This window comes from Pelodiscus sinensis, chromosome 21 (genome assembly GCF_049634645.1).
Source record: "Pelodiscus sinensis isolate JC-2024 chromosome 21, ASM4963464v1, whole genome shotgun sequence".
Classification (NCBI taxonomy): domain Eukaryota; kingdom Metazoa; phylum Chordata; order Testudines; family Trionychidae; genus Pelodiscus; species Pelodiscus sinensis.
In genome coordinates, this window is record NC_134731.1 from 18,361,257 (window position 1) to 18,384,478 (window position 23,222).

A 23,222-nucleotide genomic window follows, 5' to 3' on the forward strand; every position below is an offset into this window, starting at 1 on the left:
CAGGAGACTGCTGTTTCTCATTTATCTGAAACACTACAACAACTATGGACTGCAGTTACTGCTCTTGGGTATATCTGTTAAAATCATCTCCTCTCCCAAATATGTGCCTTTCACATGATCTATAGTTTCACACTTTCAACTTCTGCCCCATCTCAGTGCATACTTAAAATATCACTATGTGATGAAACAATACTTTATACACCTGAGCCTCCCCAATTCTCCCCCCACCTTCCTTTGCTTCATCTGACTGTTTTATTGCAGGTCTAATTTAGATCAGGCTCTTGGGGAAAAGGTATGGTACCTAACAACATTGCAGGTAGAGAAGGCACTTAGATGGCAGTATGTGGTGGGTGATAAATGGACAGATAGCCAGACAGACTGACTGGACAGGGGAGAGCATTTGAGGCTGGATTCCTAGACTGGCCATGTCTGTGTCTTGCCTTCATTGCCTACAGCTATGTCATACTCACCTCTCATATCCCTGACTCTCAAGTGAATGCAATATCTTGGTTCTGCAAGAACCTGAGCACTTACGCAATACAGTGGCCCCTATCCAGCCAATGCTGCCATCCCATCATCAGCCCCCCAATATTCAAACGGCTCAACACCCTTCCTCCACCCCCCACTGATCCCACCCCCATCCACTGCCCTCCACCAGTCCCCATCTCACCCTCCCAACACCTCCCTCATCAGCCCCCATAAATCTCCCTCCATCAACCCTTCAATGCCCCCACTGCTACCCTCATCCCCCGCCATCCCCACCCCTCTACAGCCACTCTCACCACCAGCCCCTCCAACACCTCCCATCCCCCTCCCTCAGCCCCCAATGCTGCTGCCCTCCGCAGCCCCCTCATCCCACCACCAGCCCCCCACACCCCACTGCTCAACATCCCCACCCCACCTCTAACCCACCCCGCCCCTCCACAGCCCCCCCACACCCTGCCCCTCACAGCCCCCTCATCCCACCACCAGCCCCCCACACCCCACTGCTCAACATCCCCACCCCACCTCTAACCCACCCCGCCCCTCCACAGCCCCCCCACACCCTGCCCCTCACAGCCCCCTCATCCCACCACCAGCCCCCAACACCCCCACTGCTCAACATCCCCGCCCCACCTCTAACCCCCCCGCCCCTCCACAGCCCCCCCACACCCTGCCCCTCACAGCCCCCTCATCCCACCACCAGCCCCCAACACCCCCACTGCTCAACATCCCCGCCCCACCTCTAACCCACCCCGCCCCTCCACAGCCCCCCCACACCCTGCCCCTCACAGCCCCCTCATCCCACCACCAGCCCCCAACACCCCCACTGCTCAACATCCCCGCCCCACCTCTAACCCACCCCGCCCCTCACAGCCCCCTCATCCCACCACTAGCCCCCCACACCCCACTGCTCAACATCCCCGCCCCACCTCTAACCCCCCCGCCCCTCACAGCCCCCTCACCGCACCTGGCTGCGCTCGAAGCCTTCGCGCTCCGCCTCCAGGCCGCCGCCCCCGCGCCGGCTCAGCACCTTGGGCAGCGGGTTGGGCACCTGCTTCATGGAGCCGCTCACCCGGTCCATCCCGCCGCGCCGCGCGTCGCCTCAGCGGCACCCAGCCGCGCCGCGCGCAGCAGCCGCTACCCGGGCCGCCGCCCGCGGGACCCACGCCCGCGCCATTGGCCCGCGCGCCCGCCGCTCACACGGCAGCCACGCCCCGGCCCCCTCGGTCCCGCCCTCTCACATCCCCTCCCTTCCATTGGCCAGTGCGAATGCCAATCTGTCTGAACTCCCTATTGGACCCTTGTCCCGCCTTCCCAGGGTGAGGCAGCTGCAGCTCCAACGAGAACTACCGCCTCCGCCCCGCCCCTTTCTCCGCCCCCTCCTCGCTCATTGGCTCTTGCTGACAGGGACCTGCCCCCCGGACACAGACCTGCCCCTTAATCCTCCTACTTTGCACTCGTTGGTCCCGGCGCCTGTCGCTTACCTTGGTACCCGGGCTGGGCGCCCTGAGCACACAGCAGTGCCCCCTCCCTCCTGCTGCAGTCTCCAGGCCGTGCTACCTGGGCTGTCCCGCTGGGCAGCTACAGCCAGGAGGAGATGCCCTCTGCCCTGGCCTCTGGGCTCTGGACAGGCTCCCCCCTGTCTGCATTACAGTGCATCCCACCCTGCTGCTGGGCCCGCACAGCACAGTTGGACACCTCACAACACAGGTGGCTGCCAGAGGGAGTGGGGGTTCCCCTGGGATGAGACACGCTCCAGAAGTGGGCAGCCAGCCAAGGGGCAGAGCGTTCAGCGGGCGAAGGCTTTGGCCTCTTGTATGTTTCCTTTCAGAGATTTGAAAATGCGACTCTGCAGTGAGGTTATGAGCTTCTTCAGTCCGGCCTGCCCTGCTTGCGTGTTCACACAGCCCTCCTTACGCCGGGCAGGGTGTAAAACCTAGCATGGACCCTTCTGCCACAGAGGCTAGTCAGAGCCCCCAGGGTTTATAAATGCAAATGAAATATGCAACTCTCCCCCTCCCCCCAAAGCAATGGGTGCTAACTTGGCCCTTGCCTTTGTTTCTCTGGAGGTGGGCAACAGGGGAGGGATCACGTGATGTACACCTGTTGTGATCCCTCCCTCTGGGGCATCTGGTATTGGCCACTGTCAGCAGACAGGACACTGGGCTGGATGAACCATTGTTCTGACCTAGTGTGGTCAGTCTGATGTCATTCTAGATTTTTCTCCCCTGTCGGGCTAATTTCACAGCCAGAATGCACCCTGAGTTGTGCTCTCCCAGTCCAGCTGGTGCATTCTGCAAGGAGCTGGTTCACATGTTGCCCATTATACTAAACGTTGTTAGTGCCTTGGCTTCTGATACTGCATCCTGTGGGAAACAGAAGAGACTGTTCAGAGAGGCAAACCCTTCTGTTTGTCTCAGCTCCCTGTCTCTCCTCTTGTCTCTAATGTGCTTCTTGGAAACCTGCCTCCTTCTCTGGGGCCAATCCCAGAGGAGGTTTAATGGGCATAATAATCCAGCCACAACTAGGCCTGGAAAAATACATTAATAATTGAGGTGAAGTTATTGCTGAACAGTGATGAGAAGAGAACCTGAAAAAGGTGAGTAAGGACCATTCCATCTGGCTATCGTTCTTTTCACATAGAGCACCCACAGACTCTAGATGTGGCCTGAAGAAAGCAGGTGTACCATGTCTCAGTACGTGGTCTTAGAGAGAGATGTGTCTTGATCTCTGGTGCGGGGGAATGGAGCATGGAATGATGGGATCTGTAGCACCTGTTTATTGGAGAGAAGGCAGGCTACGGTAATCTGGTCCATTTCATACGCATGGGGCCACTTGTGAGATTTTGGCAAGTTGCTGACATGGTTCTCGGGGGCAAAGCTTTATAAAGTCTCCTTGGCTTTAATATTGTGCCCTGTTTTGCTTCACATTATGTTTTGAAAGGTGTTTATCAGTTATCTATTGACTAGTGCAGAATATTTAATATGAGTCTGTCATTGCAACTCTTATAAATATTTCCGAAAGTTTGTTTGTTTGTCCCAAAAGATCTCAGAAACGGTAAGAGCTAGAAACACCAAATTTTGCATGGATACTATTGATTTCTTAACTTAAATAACTGGATTGGTTATATCTCGAAATCAGTTCCCCCAGGCCCCAATTGGGCCCACTGTTAATTAGCTTTTAGTAGCGCCTGATCATAGAAACACAACATTTTGCACGGATACTACTGATTTCCTAACTTACAACCAATCCAGTGATGTATCTCGAAATTTCCCTCGCCCCCCCCCCCCCCCCCGAGCCCCAATTGGGCCCCTAGAGCCTCAATTGGGCCACTAATTAGCTTTTAGGCATTTGCAGGACTCTTCTGTTAAGCATGTCACATAAACTGCAACTACACGATCCTTTCCCTATGATAACAGAAAAAGTACTAGCTATGTTCATTTCTTAAAGTATTTCCAATAAAATATGCTATGTTAATGTCATTGACGTAGTTCATTCATCGCACCTTTCACTATATTTTCCCCAGGTGACACCAGGTATTTCTGCTAGTTGTAAATATACCACAGTGGTAGGTTGTAAATCTAGGGGGAGGAGCAAAAGTAACCGGAAAGATTGGTGTGTCTTCTAGACTAGGGTACATCTCTTTTGTTTATGACTTGAGTTTGGTGTAGATCTGACATTTACATCAGGAAAGCAGATTTTGCAAAACATTCAATGTTTTCGGAAGAGATCTAATTGAGAAAGCATAAGGTGGGTTTTCAGAGTAATGAAACTAAGGGTGTGTCTAGACTACAGGGTTTTTGTGAAAAAACTTGACCTGCGTCTAGACTGCTGCCACATTCTTTCGAAATTAAATCGAAAGAACGCGGCAGTTTTTTCGACTGCGGTAAACCTCATTTTATGAGGAAGAAAACCTTTTTCAAAAAGGCTCTTTCAAAAAAAGGCGTTCTTGAATGCAAACAGGGCTTATTCGAAAGAGAGTATCCCGACTGCCTGGGTGCTCTCTTTCGAAAAAGCGGATCGCTTTTTTTAAAAGAAGTGGTTGCAGTCTAGATGCTCTCTTTCGAAAGAGGCTTGTAGTCTAGACATAGACTAAGTAAACACACACAGGATTATAGAATTAATTGAATTGAAATTATTTTTATACGAAAAACACATGTAGTTGGACATGTTTTAAACCTTTGTTAGAGAGACAAGTCGGTGGAGGCAACATCATTCAGGCAACATCTACACTACAGGGTTTTTGCAGACAAAAAGGTCATTTTTGCACAAAAACCTGTGGAGTGTCCACAACTTAAATGCATTTTTGTGCAAGTAAATTTACAGTGAATTGACAGAACAGAGGGGTTTTTGCAGTATAGGTATTCCTCTTTCTACGAGGAAAAACTCCTTTTTGTGCAAGAGCTCTTGCGCAAAAAGGTGTGGGGACAGGCAACAGGTTTTTTGTGCAAAAAGCCAATCAAAAAAAGCACAAGTGCTCTGGTGGCCATTCTGTGAATAGCAATCAGAGCTTTCTTTTGAGAGAAAGTCCATGCAGTCTGTACTCTCTCTTGCGCTTTTACGATGCACTTTTGTATGGACGCACTGTTGCGCAAGAAGCCTGCAGTGTAGACATAGCCTCATTGAACCAGCTTCTGTTGGTAAGAGACATGATCTTTGAGCCATACAAAGCTTTTCAGCTGGCCAAAAGCTTCAGGACATAAGCTTCTTTTGAGATGCATATTTGCAAATATTTTGTATCTAAATTCAAGTCTTCAAATAATAACTGCCTGATATCACTGTTATATGAATTGTAGGAGGTTTTATGTCCTAATATAGCAAGATGTTGATGCTTTATCTGGTTATTAATATAAGAATCAGTTTAACAATAGAATATTTATATTAATGCAATTAATTACTGGCAATGCTCAAAAAATTTCATCTCACTCTGGAATGACAAGAAAAATCATCTTTCCAAACATTGTCTTGGAGAAGTGAAAGACTTAAGGCTTTTTGGAACTAGAAACTTGTATACAAAGTAGGGGTGTCAAAAGTTTTAAAAAATCATAGCAATTAATGTGAGATTCAGAAAATGTAATTGTGATTCATTTCAGTTTTAATCGTACTGTTAAATGATAAGCTATTTAAATATTTGTGGGTGTTTTCTACATTTTCAAATCTATTGATGTCAATACAGTGTTCACTTTGTATTATTTTTATTACAAATATTTGCTCTGTAAAAAATCAAAATAGTATTGTCCTAGGTACTGTAGTGCAAGCTTTTTATTGTGAAAGTACAACTTACAAACGTAGAATTTTTTTACTAAAAAATAAAACAATGTAAAACTTTAGAGCCTACATGCACGCAGTCTTAACTTCTTGTTCATCCAATTAGTAAAACAACCAAGTTTGCTTACACTTACTGGAGATAATTCTGCCTGCTTCTTATGTACACTGTCATCCTAAAGGTGACACTGTTGTAGCCAGCGTTGCAAGACCAGCTATGCTAAAGATTTGTATGCCCCTTCATCCTTCAACCACCATTCCAGCGGGCATGCATCCATGCCGACAACAGGGTCTGAAATGTGCAGTGTTCATTTTCATCATCTGATTCAGCTGCCACCAACAGAAGGTTGATTTTCTTTTTTGGTAGTGTGGGTTCTGTGGTTTCCGCATTGGAGTGTTGCTCTTTTCAGACTTCTGAAAGCATGTTCTACCCCTCATCCCTCTCAGATTTTGGAAGGCACTTCAGATTCTTAGACCTCGAGGCAAGTTCTCTAGCTATCTTTAGAAATCTCACACTGGCGTCTTCTTTGCGTTTTGTCAAATTTAAAATAAAAGTGTTTTTAAATCAAGCAGCATATGCTGTGTTGTCATCTGTGAGTGCCATGACAGGAAATATATAGCAGAATGTGGCTAAAACCAGAGAGCAGGAGACATGCACTTTTCCCCTAAGCATGGAAGCATGTCCTGTGGATTGACGGTTCTGCATGGGTGCTGTGGGGCTGGAGCACCCATGGGGAAAAAGTTGGTGCGTGCTGAGAACTCACCACTAACCTCCTTATCAGCTCTCCCTCTCCCTCCAGTGCCTTCTGCCCCCTGGAAAGCCCTGTGGATCTGCGTCTTCCCCCTCCCTCCCCACATGTCCTGCCCACTGCAGTCAGCTGTTTTGCTGCATTTGGAAGGCTCTGGGGGGGGGGAGGGGGGAGGGAAGGGGAGAAGTGAGGATGTGGCATGCTCGGGGGAGGGAACAGACCTGGGCAGGAAGAGGTGGTGTCTTGGGGGAGAGGGTTGAGTGGGGTCAGAGCTAGGGGTCAACCACCCCCTGACACTTTTGAAAGTCGGCACCTGTGGGGTGAAGCATGAAGGGGCATACGTATGTTTGGCATATCTGGCATGGAAATATCTTGTAATGCTGACTACAAAATGCCATGCAGCCGGTTCTCTTTCAGAAGACTAGGCTGTTTAGCACCCAGCAAAGTTATGAATTTACACTCCCCGGCTCGCCTTTTGAAAGCCGGAGGTCAGATGCAGAGGGGTCCCTTTGAAAAGGGTCGCGATTGGCACATTTGATGAGGCGCATGGCCTGTTATGAGAGACAGATGTTGGACCTGTGGAGCTTGAAAGGTGTGGGAGGGTGGGGGCAGGGGAACCAACAGAATTGCCAGGCCCCTGGGCCAGGTGTGGGGGGTGGGTGCTGCACTCTTGGAAGGGGCGGGGCTTCAGGCAAACGGGATGGTGGGGAAGGGGCGGGGCTTCAGGCAGAAGGGATGGTGGGGAAGGGGCAGGGCTTCAGGCAGAAGGCATGGTGGGGAAGCCAGCTCTCTGCACCACTCCTGCCAGCCCACAACTTTACTTAAAAACATCCTTAACTAAATCGTAGGTGCTGGGAGTGGGGTGTTCCTGTGAATGCTGCTGTTTGGGGGGGCCCTCCAGAGACTCACTGCAGCTGGCGGGGGGCCTCTGAGGCCCTGTCAATGCTGCTCTTGGGGGTAGGGTGCAGCCCAGGACCCTGCTGCTGCTCCAGGCATGGGTGGTTTGGGACCTTGCCACTGCTGCTCAGGAGAGGGTGGCCCACTGCTGGTCCCAGGGGAGCCTGGGACCAGTGTTCCCTGTAAGTGTGCACTTGTTCGGCCCCTCAGGAGAGATTCCTGTGCCACCCAGCAGAGTAACAGAGCGTCCACAGCTGGATTTGTGTTTCTCCTGGTGGTGCACACTCACACATGCTTCATGCACATAAAACTTATTCTGCACAAAGATGGAAAAATCCACACGTGGATGGAAAAGATTAGAGGGAGCATTGCCTGGAACCTGCTGCATGGGACCACTCAAGCAGTGGCCAACATAGCCCAAGCAGCAGCTGATGCCCAGCTGCTCATGTGGCCCTGGGATCAGCCACGCTGGCCGCTGCAGAAGTCACAGAGGTCCTGGAAAGTTGCAGAATCTAGGACTTCTGTGACCTCAGTGACAGATGCACAGCCCTCATTACAGCCCATGGCTAACTTAGTGCATGGATGGGCTACCATCTCAGCTTGCATTCTCCAGGCCAATTTAAGAAATGCCTCCCTCAGGGCAAATGGCATTTCCCTGTCAGTGGAATCAGCTGTGTGTCTGTCCTACGGCAGCCCCCTCCTTCCAGGCTCCTGAGCCCCACGGAGATCTCTGAATGCAGTTCTGTGGCCCTGGCAGGTCTCTGAGCCGAGCCCTGCTGGCTGTCAGAGCAGCTGGCACTCGCTCGGGGCATTAGCATAGTCCCACCCGCAGTGACGTGACTCCTCCTTTGCACAGTGGGAAAGTGAAAGTTCCTGTGAAGCTGCCACACAGCAGCAGCCATGGCCTTGGCGAACCCGCTGGAGAAGCTGCAGGAGGAGGCCATTTGCTCCATCTGCCTGGAGTACATGAGTGACCCGGTGAGCATCGACTGCGGGCACAACTTCTGCAGGGCCTGCATCACTGAGTACTGCCGGGAGAAGGGGCTTGGGGCCAGGGGGCCCTTGGTCTGCCCCCAGTGCCGGGAAGCCTTTCACAAGAGCAATGTCCGGCCCAACCGGCAGCTGGCCAATATCGTGGAGAGCATCAAGCAGCTGGGGCTGTCCCCGGCCAAGGGGCAGCTGGAGGCGCTCTGCAGGAAGCACGAGGAGAAGCTCAAGCTGTTCTGCGAAGAGGACGGGGAGGCCATCTGTGTGGTTTGCCGAGAGTCCCTGGAGCACCGCCCTCACACCGTCTACCCCCTGGAGGAGGCGGCCCAGATGTACAAGGTAGAGGGGTGCAGGGCTCAGGGTCACCCGCCCTCCAGGCCTGTCCTGGAGTCTCCAGGAATTGACCATTAGGTCACGGGATGAACCCTCCAGGAATATGGCCAACCAGATCTGTGCCAGGACAGCAAGGCCCCCTCTGTATCGGAAACTTCCCCTCCATGGCCCTGCGCTCAGTGGCCAGCAGGTGACACCAGGTGGACCCCATTTATTAGGCCACAGTTCCCTGAGCCACCCTTGGATGATTTCATGGAGGTTAGGTCCATAAAAGGCTGTTAGCCAGGGGGTAGGAACGGTGCCCGGCCTCTGTCTGTCAGAGGCTGGAGAGGGATGGCAGGAGACAAATCGCTTGATCATTGTCTTCGGTCCACCCTCTCTGGGGCACCTGGTGTTAGCCACTGTCGGCAGACAGGACACTGGGCTAGATGGACCTTTGGTCTGACCCAGTACGGCCGTTCTTATGTTCTTACGTTCCCCTTAAGCCCTCTCACGTCCAGTCACCTGCTGTAGCCAGGCACAGAGGAATAGCAGCCCGGATTCTGAGCTGGGCTCAGTGTTGCTCAAGAGGGAGGGTTGGGGGGACGGGGACGAGCCAAAGGTGGCTTTTCCTCACGTTGGCAGCTTTTGGTTTCTGGGACTGGGGCCTGATTTAGTCTCCAGCATAACTGATGTCCAGCTGCCCACAGCCCCTCGAGTCGCTCTGGCCTGGGGGAAAAGCTGAGAGCCAGAGGCGCCTGGCCGCACTCTCCTCTCCATTCACACCCTGTCCGCTGCAGGCCAGGATGAAGGGGTTCAGCACTGGAACATCTGGGCCACAGCAGGGTTCTCCTTATGCAAGGGCAACTCCCAGGCATCAGTGAAACCAGCTTTTCAGCTGCTTGGAGCTGCCAGAGAGCCACAGAGCAGCAGGGGCCAGGGCCAGAATTTGGCTCGTTAACTGATCACTTGTTTTGCTCACACAAATCCAGCATGCGTGTTTGTGCATGCAGCTACCACACATGGAAATGCAGGGGCAGGGCATACCCAGAGGTGCAGGGGCAATTTGGGGTTCACAAAATGACTGGCCCATTTCTGCACCGATTGCTCCTGAAACGCACCTGTCATGGCGAGGCACTGAACTGCTGCATACAAGGAAGGATCTCAACTCCTGTGATGGCCTGTTTGTGGCCTGGCAGGGAGATGGTTAATATGCCCTGAGCTGAGGAAAGATGCAGCTGCCTGCTCTCAATGGAGGGATTGTCTGAGCCCTAGGGATGGAGCAGCTGTTAGAAGGTTAACTCTCTCTTTGCAGTCCCTGAAACAGGTTCCCTATACCCAGTGTCCACATTTCAACCAGCTAACCTCTGGGCTTGGTAGGAAATGCAATTAGCTGAGATCAAGTCCCACGGCTGATGGATCGCTTAAGGAGAATTGACTAGAGTTATTTTTCTTGTCAGATCAAACTTCAGAAATCCCTGGATCTCCTGCTGAAAAAGATGGATGATATTAAGAAAACCGTACTGGAGGAGAGGACAAAAACCCAGGAATGCAAGGCAGGTGAACTCCTGATCGGTATCCCTACATATAAGAGAACACTGTCCATCTGAGAAATCTAGTTTTTAAAAAAGAGATAAATTGCTTTAAAATTAGTAATAGTGTCAGGTACGATATCTCGGGCAATTTTTAAAAAACTATATTTGTGTACAAAAACCCCATTGCCGTGAGAGACCTGGACAAACAAAGGAGACTGACTGTAGCAGGGGAAACAGAATAACGTGGCAAAATACTGGTAAATTCACAAAGGCCAAGTATACACCGTTGCTGCACTCTAGATAAACCACTTCTAGGTGAAGCATAGAGCTTGCTGCACTCGGGATACAGCACTGGGAAGGTAGGGGGGGCAGTGTGGACATGTGAATTGTTTGTTGTGTCCTGACTGGCCTCCAGAAATGGCCCATAATCCCTCAAGTCACCTGTACTCTTTGTTTGGCACTCAGCTGTCTGCCCTGCAGGCTTGCACATCTGTCTTCTCAGAGCTGTGTTTTGGACAGCCTGCATGCTGTGCTGATCTGCTCTGGGACACAGAGCCAACCAACCAGGTGGCATGCTTGTGCTGTTGAACACAGAGGCCTGAGTGTGTGTATGCGTGCGTGTGTGTGCAGGGAAGGGCGGGAGACAGTGTGTTTTGGGGGATGTCTGTCAGCATGCTGACATGTAACTCCAACATGTCAGCCCCCTCCACACCTAGCTCTTTGCATGGCAATTTCTCTCTCTCTCTCTCTCTCTCTCTCTCTCTCTCTCTCACACACACACACAGAGAGGTATTGCCATGCAAAGAGCTGGAGGAAAGGGCTGAGATGTCGGGGTTACAAGTCTGTATGCTGACATCCCCCAAAACAGTGTCTGCCCCCTTCCCTGCATACACACAGGTGTGCACACGCTCTTCCTGTCACACTCTCTCCCTTTTTCTGACTTCTGTGGATAAGGATGACCATGGAGCAATGGGATTGGGAAACCTGCATCATGTGATGCTACCCGCCCCAGGTGGCTTTGCAGCCCCTTTCCAAAGCCCTCTGTGGCCAGTGGGATAGCTCTGTGGCGTTGCAAGAGCTGCTAATGGGGACACACTCCACCATCACAAGGAGCACAGTGTGGACACACAACAGGGCTTTACATCTGCTCATGTAGACATAGCCAAAGTAATGGAACTGGAGAACAGTAAAGGACCATCCGTCTTCTTTAAGCTTGGCCTTTAAGAATAACGCCAGCAATAATGGTCAAAGTCATGAAGGTTGGAAACACACCAATGACTATTTTCCCTGCTGTGTTTGAAACCAAACCACTGCCTGGGGAAAGCCTGGAAGTGCAAGTGACTACAAACAGGAGCAAAGCTCAATCTACTGGCTATACAGAGCAGGAGCCAGGTGCAAAGGATGAAACAAGGAGCACCAGCAATGACAAAGAAATCTCACTTTTGAAGCTCTCGCTTTTTTATAGATTCTAGGTACCATTATTGTCACCAACCTGAACCTACTGCCTAAGAGGAGCCAGAGAATTTCACCCCATAACCTGGCAGGTTGTTCATACAGTCAGTCTTGTTTGGTTAACAGAGAGCCAGTTAAGGAGCAACTTGGTTACATTTTATAAACACTCCTATAGGGAACAATATTTGGTCTTGGGCTCTGTCATTTGTCAAAGAAACACGATCCAGTGGCTGGTAGGTGAAGCTGGACAAATGCAGATGGGGAAAAAAGCCAGTTGTTTAAGAGATGGTAATTCATAACTGGAATAATTTACGGTGGAGTTTCCATCACTGGCATGAAGAGGGGATGTTTTCTCAAAGCTCAGCTGGAGGAGTTATTGTGGGGCAGTTCTGTGGCCTGTGTGAGAGAGGAGGCCACAAGGGTGGTCACAAGGGTCCTTTCTGGCCTTCGAATCTATGAATGTGCTTGTTTACAGCATGTGGCCCTTGAGATAACATGTCCCTTGGTTGCAGTGTCAGCAGAGATGTGGGGATGGTGGTTATGAAACATTAGGGCTATGTCTACACTCGCGGCTTCTTGCGCGAGTAATATGCAAATGAGGTTAAGTGCAGAATATCGCCGAGCCTCATTTGCATACCTAATGAGCCACCAATTTTTTCAGAAGAGGCTCTTGCGCAAGAAGGAACATCTACACTGCCCCTTCTTGCGCAAGAAAACCCCTCTTGCGCGACGCCTATTACTTTTCAGGAAGAGCAGCGTTGCGCGAGAAGGGGCAGTGTAGACGCTCCTTCTTGCACAAGAGCCTCTTCTGAAAAAAGTGGTGGCTCATTAGGTATGCAAATGAGGCTCGGATATTCCACGTTTAGCCTCATTTGCATATTACTCCAGGGGCCCAGCACCGGGGCAAGCCGCCGCTGAGGCGGGCAGAGCGCCCCCAGCTGCCCCCCGGCTGTGGGTGTCGGGCTGCGGAGAAGGGCGCAGGGATGGGCAGGCCCACGTGGGGCAGCTCCCGGGGAGCCGCGCTACGCAGGGGCAGGAGAGCGGCCTCTAGCGGGCCCTGGGCGGCGCTGGGGGCTGGCTGGCTGCAGCCCCAGAAGGGGCGGGGCCTCAGGCGGAAGGGGCGGGGCCTTTCTATGTTGCCCCGGCTGCCTCTTGGGGTCGCTGGGCTCCCGGGAGCCGCGCGCTTGGCTCCGCCCCCCTCTGGCAGGGCGGGGGCTGCGCTCGCTCGCGCGCGCTCCTTAGCGGCTGCTGCCACCTGCCGGCCTCCCCCGCCGGCGCGTGGCCACGGGCTGCAGGAGGGCGGGTTCGCTGCGGCGGCTGCAGAGCACAGCGGGGCTGCCCCACTTCTGGCCACGGCGGTGAATTGGAGCAACCCCCGGGAGACGTGCAGTGCAGCCGTGAGTGCGGGGGGGCCACAGCCGGTCCCAGGCCCCCCAGTCAATCTCCCAGGCTGCCCTGGGCCCAATATGGGGAGCCATCCCATGCACAGGACGGCGGGGCAGCTGCCACCGCACATGATGTCCCCCTCGTTCCCCCTTGCACCACACCAGTGAGCCTGACAAAGCAGGAGCTCAAGCCGGGTTGGCGGGATTCGGTCCTAGTGGGTCCATGCTGCCTGCTAGTGATCACTCCGCAGCCCCAGGGATTTGCAAACGGCTTGTTTTATACATTGGTCGGGTAGCTTCCAGGTGCTGCGGTCAGGCGGGTCTGTAGTCCCCCAGCTCCTCCTTTCTGTCCCTTTTAAAGATGCACCCTACCTCAGCCTCTCTCCAGCCTTCCAGGACCTTTCCGTCACCCACAAGGTTGCCAGTATTACTGCCAGCAACTCAGATTTCTTCATCTCCTTCCTTCCGTACCCGTGCAGAATAGCATCAGGCCCTACTGACCTGAACCTGTTCGGCTTCCTCAGACGCTCTCTGACATGTTTATTGGTTACTTATCCCGATTTGCATCCTTCCCCTTTGTTGTCTAGGGTAATTTCTCTAGTTGTCTGGGCAAATGTTATTTTTTGTGTAATGACTGAAGCAAAGTAGACAACAAGAACAAATGCTGGTGTTTTATCAAAGAGATCTAATCTGATTGATTAGTGTAGGCTTGGTTGGTGAACATATATATTCCGTTAAAAGTTTGTACCTCTGAGAGGTGTGTTGTTGTTTCCTTCCAGAACATAATTCAGTCACTAGATGTCACTGTGCTACAGACAGTTCCAGATGGGGTCTCTTCCCTGGGTACACAAGGAAGATGAAGCCAGAGCTTAAGCTATGTGGAAACATATTGCTTTTTCTTTAGTTGTTTTGTTAAGTAAATGCCTTCCGTGCAAGATGCACTGTGACTTTGTATATCCTCTGAGTTACTCTAGTGGTTCCCAAGGCACTGTCAATGCTATGATTTTAACCCATGCTTTCTCTCTTCTTGCGCCTGTGTATTTTTCTTTTGGAAGGAGGTAGTTAAGAAAAAGAGAGAGAGGATTGTGACTGAATTTGAGAAGCTGCACCGGCTGCTGGCCGAGGAGGAAAAGCAGCTTCTGCAGAAGTTGGAACAGGAAGAGAAGATAATCCTGCAGAGACTCCACGAAAACTTAACTAGACTTTTAGAGCAAAAATTCTCCCTGGACAAGCTGATCCTGGAGATAAGGGAAAAGTCCCAGCAGTCAGCAGACATGCTGCTCAAGGTGAGCATGTGGCAGAAACGCTCTTGAAGGGAAAGAGATCTGGATCGCAGGACTCGGGAGTCCAGGAGTTAGGATTAGATCCCCTGAGGCAGGACTCTGGGAGTGTCTGAATCTTCCTTTTGCCTTCCATTCTCTGCCTTACTGACACCAGCTTGTGCCTGAGGACCTGGCCCCTCCTGGGAGAGGGGTGTGGAGTCACTCTGCCCCCAAGGAGCCTCAGTGGGGTTTTTCTCCAGAGCAGCATAGCTCCTGCTAAAGGGGGATGCTCCTGTCAGCCCACCGCTGGCTTAGGAGGATGCAATGCGTTATGTTCGGCGCATCTGACCTGCTCTCCTGCTGCCCTGTCTGCTTGCTGCCCCCTTTGATGGCAGGAAGTGCCCCTAGGAAGGAGTAGCTCCTGCAGTCAGGAAAGCACAGGGCTGCATCTGGGCCTGGCAGGGCTCTTGGGCACATCCCCTTCGGCCAGCTAGGGCTGGAGACGTTTGGTCCAAGGCGTAGCCAAGCTGGGCTCTCTCAGTGGTGGTGGCAGCTAAGGTGCAGGTGTGAGTTTGCTTCTGTTCTCTGGTGGCTCCCTGCCCCACTAGCTCAGCTGGGCCCATCCCGGGGCTGGAGAAGTGATATCTAACATGCTGGGTGGGCTGGGGCCATTGTTCCTGCCCCACAAAGTTAACTCAGTGCCAGGCGCCGGATCGGGACCTGTAGTGATCCAGGCCTTCATCTTTTCAAAGCAAATAGGACCTGAGCAGAGCGGGGCAGGACTTGCCTGGAGCTCAGTGACCCCAGCCCTGTGCCAGCAGGTCCTGGTGAAGGACGCTGGGTGGATGTAGCAGGTAGCTCTGGGTCTGGGAGAGAGAAGTGACTCCGAACAGACCTGCCATTCACTCAGAGCTGACCCTGGGGAATTCCAAGCTGTGAATTGTGCAGAGTGTCTCTAGGACAGGTCCTTCTCTGGACCACTACCAGAGCCACTGAGCACCTCCCGGTCCTCAGTGCTTAGCCCTCACCCACCTCAGGGAAGCCCTATTAGCCCCATTTCACAGAGCACAAACTGAGGCCCAGAGAAGCTACCTGGCTTGCCCAAGGTCACACGGAGAGCCTCTGGCAGAGGAGGGAATTGCACTCCGGTCTCCCAGGTGCTAAACCAGGGCCTCTCCTCCTTCCTCCCTGCGCTCATGGGGATTAGAAGCAAGTGACTCTGACCAGCTCAAGTGTGTAACATTTTTCCTTGTCTCCTTTTAGGACATGAAAAGCACCCTGAGCAGGTACGTGTCCGCTTTTGCGCCTCGTAACAGGCAAGGCAACCTCCCAGGGCTAAGCAGCTCCCCGTCTCCCTCAAAACAGGGCCCCCCCCTCCGCCCCCAGGGCTGGCTGAGCCCTGGTTTCCTGCCAAGGACAAGTCCCACGTAGCTCACAAAAGATGGGACTGAACCAGGAGAGCCCCATCTGCTGTGCATGGATCATAAGGAATTCCTGGCATGCTTATGCAGAGCAGGGAATATGCTCGCCCTGGGCCCAAGTCCTACGCCCTATAGTGGAGCATGCTGTGTGCTGATTGGCTGCCAGCTCCCACCCAGAGGTGGCTGCACTTGAGGGACGATGTACCGTTTATGGCAGGGGTGGGGTCGGGGGCCACTGGTCCACAGAAAAATCAGTCGGGGGCTGCAAACAAGTGAGAGAACCAAAAAAACTAACATGGCCCCCTACTGAGAAGGAGCAAGACCCTCCCCACATTCCTCATCATGGGGCAGTGGTGGGGCTGGAGAGCCAGTGCCGGCTCCCCAATGCTGGCGAGGAGGCCCTGAGTCTCGGGAGCTGGATCCAGTCAAGCTGGGGGCCACATCTGGCCCCCGGGCCTGAGGTTCCCCACCTGGCGTATGGTTGCTTTGGACTGAGTTCCTGTAGAAATGAGCAGTGATCCAAGCTGAGAATGTTTCTTAGTGAATTAATTACTAGGATAATTTCACCTCTTTCTCTGCCTGGAGTGGCTAATGATCGCTGGCTGCAGGTAACTCTTGGCCGGTAGCTAGTCCGTGAGCAGTCAGATGGATGTAAATTGCATGCGACCTTCAGGCTGCTGTGACTGGACGCAGGCGGCGACTCCTGCAACTGGGAAGCTCTTGGAGTCAGGTCTCTGGGGCATGATTAGGAATGTGCAGTGAGCGTATGGCAAGTGGCCTTGCATCACGGTTAGTAAAGCAATGGGCCCCAGCCCTCATCCCCATCCTCATCCTCAGAGGGGGATGCTGATGGTCTGAAGGGCAGTCACTGTGCCTGGGGATCATCAGTGTGCACTGAGGCTCTGACCATGCCAGCCTCGGGGTGGGGGAGCAGCCTTCCACTTCCTGAAGGGGGTTCCAAAGAGGCTGGAGAGAGGCTGTTCTCAGTGGCTGCAGATGGCAGAACAAGGAGCAATGGGCTCAAGTTGTGGTGGGAGAGGTCCAGGTTGGAGATTAGGAAAAACTATTTCCCTAGGAGGATGGGGAAGCGCTGGGCTGGGTTCCCTAGGGAGGAGTGGAGTCTCCATCCCTAGAGGTGTTTAAGTCCCGGCTTGACAAAGCCCTGGCCGGGTTGATTTAATTGGGATTGGTCCTGCCTAGAGCAGGGGGCTGGACTTGACCTTCTGAGGTCTCTTCCAGCTCTATGGTTCTATGATTCTATAGGGGCTGTTCTGACAGCTCCATGTGTCGGCAAGTTCCCCCTCATGCTGGGCTGGTCTCCCGGATGGCTGTGCAGCCTGTTTTGTGCTGGCAGCACAAAGGTTCAGGGTGGCTGGCTAGGCTCTCCACAGGAACGAACCCTAAATGGGCACAGAGTCCGTCAGCACACAGACATCTCTTAGTGGAACGGGCTCCTTGCAGGGGGCCTGGGGCCCTGTGCTGACCTGCTGGAATGTCTCCGTGCAGGTGTGAAGCGGTGACGGTCCAGGCTCCCGAAGCTTGCTCCGTGGCACTGCGAGAGAATTACAGCATCCCCGAGCACTGCCTGGGCATGAGGGACATGCTGAAGAAATTCAAAGGTGAAGGGAGCAGCTGGCTACGCACTTTGCCCTGAACTGTGAGCTGGCCGGGGGGGGTGAGCACGTGTTCAGGGCCTAGTGCAGAGGGTCCTGGTCCAGGGCTGGGGCCCGTAGGCTTCCCAGCACCATGCACAAGAATGAGTAATAATACGTTCCAGGTCTGACTCCATTTACACTACAGCCGATGTGGCCCAGGCAGGCACCACTTGAACCAAGGCCTCGGCTACACTAGGAAAGTTGCACCGGTTTAACTTAAATTAGTTTTAAACAGCTGCATGTGCCTTTGTGCATAGAACAAAATTTATTCCACACATGGATGGAACCAGTTAGCGGGAACATTGTCCGGTCACCCTCCGATCTGGAATGTTTGTAGACAGCAACCAGCTGCATTATCGCTGTTCCCCTCGGTCTAGTCCCAGCCCTTCTACTGATGCCCTGGGCAAGCCGCTTAACTGTTGGATTCAAACCTGCCTTTAGGCCAGCAAGGATCTGCATGGGGCCAAGTACTGCCGGGTGGAGCCAAGAGCGATGCAGCGCCATCTTGGGTTAAACGGCACCTCCCGTGGCCCCTGCCCTCCCTGGAGAGAGCCGGGCTTCCTCCAGACAGAGGAGCCGGATTGCTCCATATTCACACTGGAGGATAAGTAACGTTGTGCCTCATCCCATGTTGCTAAGAAACGTCACAGTCGAGCGTCTCGCTGTTCACTCCCAGGTCCGGCGCCGGGTGTCCTGGGGCACCACCGGTTACTGCCAGGCTGTCTCTGCCCTTGGCCTGAGACATTGCTCCCCTAACCTGCATGTCTGTCTCTTCCTGGCTCTCCCTCCAGTGGAAGTGACGCTGGATCCCAAGACAGCTCATCCCGAGCTGCTCCTGTCCGACGACCGGAAGAGCGTCTCGCGGGGTGGCAAGAGCCTGCTCCTGTCTCTGTCTGACAGCCACAAGAGGTTCAACGCCTCCCCGCTGGTCCTGGGGCTTCAGGCTTTCACCGCGGGGAGGCGCTACTGGGAAGTGCAGGTGGGAGACAAGCCAGAGTGGGGCCTGGGGCTTTGCAGGGAGTCTGCCCGCAGGAAAGGGACTGTGGTCCTGTCCCCTAGCAATGGCTTCTGGGTGCTGCGCTTGCACAGCCAAGGTAAATACGAGGCTCTCACCTCCCCCCTGACCTCGCTTTACCTGAGCGTCAGACCCAGGCGGGTTGGGATTTTCCTGGACTACGAAGCTGGAGAAATCACATTTTACAATGTGACTGACCGAGACCATATTTACACATTCACTGACCAGTTCGCTGGCCCCCTCCGGCCTCTCTTCTGTCCTGGGGCCTCCATGGACAGCAAGAACGCTGAGCCGCTGGTGATCTCCTGGGTCAGGGAGACGGACGGGAGTGGGTGCATCCTCCTGTAACCTGGGTCCAGGGCTGTCGACCCTGCCCCTCCATCCCCACACAGCACAGTACCTGGGACGAAGGGCAGAGGTAGGAATGGAATTAACCAGCCTCTGAAATGGCAGGTCCACAGCCCTGCCGAGCTGCTTCCTTGCCCTCTTGTTCTGAGCGGAGGGCGGAGGAAGGGTGAACTGTGGGGCAGGAAGTAAGAGCAGGACAGAGGGGAGAGCACAGCGCAGATCCCCCTCTGGCCATGGCTGTCCGCATGGCAGAGATGTTATCCAGAGCGTAATGTTACTGACAAATGAATTCCTTCCTCGTCTGCATCAGCTGACCAGCTCCACCCCGCACCTGTGAGAGCACCTTGTGGGGAGAAGGTTGGGGCTTGTGGGGCATGAGGGGCGACCCACAAGTGAGTGATTTTAGCCAGGGGGTCATGAGATGAAAATGATGCTTTTGAGATGTAACTGACCCACTAATGACTTACGATGAATTCCAGGACCCGGGGTTGTACACTGCACACCCCGCGCTGTGTAGCTGCCAGTGTAACTGCGGGTTGTGCATCCCAAAGTCAATAAAGAACTAATCTGAGCATCACTTAATGTCTTGCTAGAGGAGTGGGGAGATATGGGGCTGGCGAAGCCTGCTGAGGGGCTGGGAAGCAGGGATGAGGATCTTTCGGTGTCTTTTCTGTGGATTTTTCATAAATAAATCAGGTCCGTGTGTGTGTGGGGGGAGGGGGGCTGTTAGATATAAAGAGAAGCACTGACTCACCAGTAGGGCTGGGGTGGACCTGTTCATGATGCGATGGGGGACACTGAGGCACGACTCTTGAAATGTCCCATGAGGCCATGAGGGGATGCCAAGAGGTGGTAACACTATTGCAGCTGGCATCATGTCAGTCACCAGGAGCCTTTCCAGTCCCGTTGAAACACGGCGACCCCTCGTGCTGCAGATGAGCCCCACGTGCCCTTAATGTCCGTGCATGAGACTGGAGAATGGAGCTCAGCTTCCTGTGGGGAGACACGGGGGCTGTAGCAGGCTGCTGGGGAGGGACAGTCAGCACTGCTCGCCCACAGAGGCACGTCCACACTGGCGCTTATGTTTAGAGCCAGTGCGGCTGCTGTAAGCTCCTAGTGCAGCCACTGTGCTCGTGTTCCACGAAGACCTGCCCCAGCCCACCCGAAAGTGTGTTACTGGGGTCTTCCTGCAACCCCCTCGCACCAGCTCGGGAGCGCTGGCATGGCCCGTGCCCCGGGCGCTTCTGTCAGGTTTAACTCGGCTCTGGAACTTGGTTGGGGTGTCAGGGTGTCCCAGTCAGAGGTGCTGCCTTCCTCCAGGCCCGGGAGGGGGGCTCAACCATTTGCTCTGCCCCAGGCCCTGCCCCACTTGACCCCTTCCCCAAACCCCCATCCCTGCCCCACCTCTTCCTGCCTGACCCCTGCCTCTTCCTGGCCCCTCCCCCTGTGCCCCCAGCCACCTGTACACTGTGAAACAGCTGGCCGTGCTGCGAGCCAGGGGGAGGAATTGACTGGCGGGCGGGGGAGGAGAAGCATGACGGCCAATGGGTGCTGAACACCTGCTAATTTTTTTTCTGTGGGTGAGAGCCCCCCGGTGTCATCGCCTCTGGCCCCCTTATGCTTTCTAACCCGCAACTCTGCAGGTGTCCGGGAGGGGGAGGGGCGGGCCAAAAGCCCCTCGTGGAGGTGGAAGGTTTTTGTCGTTGACCCTGGGTGTTTTTCGCAACGTTTGTTGTGTTGTAGTGTGAACGCTGTCCGGGCGTGGGCGCCACAGAGGAGGATCCTGCCAGTGTAGGCAAGTCCTGTGCAGCATCCTGCTGGGCAGGAGAAATTCTGCTGAACCAACAAGACAGAAACACTGCTAATGTTGGCAGGGGGAAGTGCTGAGAAGTAATTCCATGACTCACGCCCCGTGCTCTGGGAGTCCCTAAGCCTGTCGGCCAGAGGCTGGGAATGGGCGACGGGGAGGGATCACTGGATGATTCCCTGTTCTGTTCATTCCCTCTTGGGTATTGGCCGCTGTCGGCAGACAAGACACCGTGCTGGATGGACCCGTGGTCTGGCTCGGTTTGACCGCTCCGATGATCACAGTTCAATTTTGATGCTGCAAGTGAGAAACAATGGAGCGGATGATTAGATGACAGAGGATATGAACTCATGCTGTGTTGTAATGGGATTTCCTAGAAATCATAAACATGACTTTGCTAGGAAGCAGGTCAGGAGTTTGAATGCCTCATAGATTGGTCATGGAGGTAAGAGGATGATGCATAATCCTGCAGCTGCTACATTTTTGGTATTAGATGCAGCCCTGAATCTTGTTTTGAACTGATGCAATTTGATCACATATACACATGGTCCCTATGGAGATCCAATTTAGACAAAGTGGAGGATTGGGCCACAAGAAATCTGATGAGGTTCAACAAGGACAAGTGCAGAGTCCTGCCCTTGGGATGGAAGAATCCCAAGCATTGGTACAGGCTGGGGACCAACTAGTTAAGTAGTAGTTCTGCAGACAAGGCCCTGGGGGTTACAGTGGATGAGAAGCTGGATATGAGTCAACAGGGTGCCCTTGTAGCCAAGAAGGCTAATGGCATATTAGGTTGCATTAGGAGGAGCATTGCCAGCAGATCCAGAGATGTCATTATTCCCCTTTATTCGGCTTTGGTGAGGCCACATCTGGAGTACTGTGTCCAGTGCTGGGCCCCCCACTACAAAAAGGATGTGGACGCATTGGAGAGGGTCCAGCAGAGGGCAACCAAAATGATTCGGGGGCTGGAGCATATGACTTATGAGGAGAGGCTGAGAGAGTTGGGTCTGTTTAGTCTGCAGAAAAGAGTGAGGGGGGATTTGAGAGCAGCCTTCAACTTCCTGAAGGGGGGATCCAAAGAGGATGGAGAGAGGCTGTTCTCAGTAGTGACAGATGGCAGAATAAGGAGCAATGGTCTCAAGTTGTGGTGGGGGAGATCTAGGTTGGATATTAGGAAAAACTATTTCCCTAGGAGGGTGGTGAAGCACTGGGCTGGGTTCCCTAGGGAAGTAGTGGAGTCTCCATCCTTAGAGGTGTTTAAGTCTCGGCTTGACAAAGCCCTGGCCGGGTGGATTTAGTTGGAATTGGTCCTGCCCAGAGCAGGGGACTGGACTTGATGACCTTCTAAGGTCTCTTCCAGTCCTATGGTTCTATGATTCTATGATCCTGCCCCAAAAGGCTGGAATTTGTCTGACTACAACGTATGGGGAGTTATGAGGAAGCAAATACCCATAGTGACTTGGGACCCAGTTGGTAGCGACCCTGCTGCCTTAAAGGGAGATACCTAGAGCTTAAGTCTAGAAAGGTCAATTACCTCCTCTGCTGCACCCCGAATTGTCCCCTATAACTGCTGTTTGACCAAAGCCTCTCTAGCAGGAAGCTCCGGCCTTGATGTGAAAATGTCCTGAGAGAGGCAATCCGCCCTAACCCTTGGGAGCTGGAGCCAGCAGTTAATTATTCTCATTGAACACTGGGTGCCGAATTTGACTTTGTTTGGCTTCAGTTTCCAGCCACAGGTCTGTTCTGCTTTTCTGCCAAGTTAAAGAGCCCTTAGTACCTGGCATTTGCCTGGTCCTCCAAACAAACCAGCTTGGCAGTTAGCCACATTTTAATCCCTTTACTGAGAGCTTTCTGGAGATTGTAGAGTAGCAATTTGTAATCAGAATGTTGCGTGGTCCTCAGTCTAATGTCTCTCAAAAGCCTCAGTATAGAACATCTAGGCAGTTACTTTATCAATCAAAATGTTGAGTCTCCTCAAAGAATGGAATTAGTTTGTTTGATAAAACCTATTCTCCATAAAACCCGGGTGGCTGGCATTAACTGTGCTAATATCTGTTAACTCTTTACTCATTGAAGCCCATATTAACTTTTCTATTATTTTACGCAGGATTGATGCAGGCTAAATAGCCTGTGGTTATCTGGGTCATTGCTCACCCTTTGTGAATAGAGGCATAACATTACCTCTTTTCCAGTTGCCTGTATTTCAAGATGTAGTAAAAATTAACACCAGCAGGCCAGAGATCTCCTCAGCCAGCTCTTTTCCAACACTTGGCTATGAAGTTGTTTATCACTTGCAGCTGCTGTTTAACATCCTCCTTAGTTACCATCAGGAATCAGGGCCTGCAGCTGAGCCTGGGGCCAGCTAAACACCTGAACTGGCCGAAGTGCATGACTTGAGAGGCATTGCCAGCCTGCCTTTAAACCCAGCAGCAGTTTTAGGCCAGTGGCTTTGCCCCAACCCTACTTCAGCCTCACTCCCCCCTTGGCTCCTAATTCTGCCTCTGATGCCAGCTCTGGCCACTGGGTCTGACTACCCACATTGCAGACATGAGTTGTTTGGAATGAACTCTGACGTACTTTATCACACTCACATGACTCAGCACCCACTGCTACCGTGGGCCCTTCCCCCCGCTTTTGCTTGTCCCCCGG

General features: G+C 53.1%; 2 protein-coding genes across 4 annotated transcripts in view; one reads left to right on the forward strand and one right to left on the reverse strand.

Annotated features, from left to right (window-relative positions):
• The window catches only part of HIP1 (huntingtin interacting protein 1), a 116,834-nt gene extending 115,169 nt beyond the window's left edge, over positions 1-1,665 (reverse strand). Inside the window, exon 1 of one of the 2 annotated variants that reach the window (XR_012897130.1) lies at positions 1,451-1,665. Coding sequence is in view for 1 of the 2 variants with exons in the window: in XM_075905021.1 (XP_075761136.1) it covers positions 1,451-1,564 (114 nt within the window). In the remaining variant the exon portion in view is untranslated. The remainder of the gene's footprint in view (positions 1-1,450) is intronic. The other variant, XM_075905021.1, reaches the window with a different exon arrangement.
• Positions 1,666-8,231: 6,566 nt separating this feature from the next.
• On the forward strand, positions 8,232-19,337 carry LOC102444516 (E3 ubiquitin-protein ligase TRIM39-like). 2 transcript variants are annotated; one of them, XM_075905027.1, is made up of 6 exons: positions 8,232-8,720; positions 10,154-10,249; positions 14,121-14,351; positions 15,591-15,613; positions 17,255-17,367; positions 18,195-19,337. In XM_075905027.1, the coding sequence occupies exons 1-6, from the start codon at positions 8,295-8,297 to the stop codon at positions 18,764-18,766; spliced, it is 1,461 nt and encodes a 486-aa protein (XP_075761142.1). In that variant the 5' UTR covers positions 8,232-8,294; the 3' UTR covers positions 18,767-19,337. The 2 variants fall into 2 exon arrangements, with proteins under 2 accessions (XP_075761142.1, XP_075761143.1); XM_075905028.1 differs by lacking the exons at positions 8,232-8,720; positions 10,154-10,249 and adding an exon at positions 12,484-13,077.
• The last annotated feature ends 3,885 nt before the right edge of the window (positions 19,338-23,222 follow it).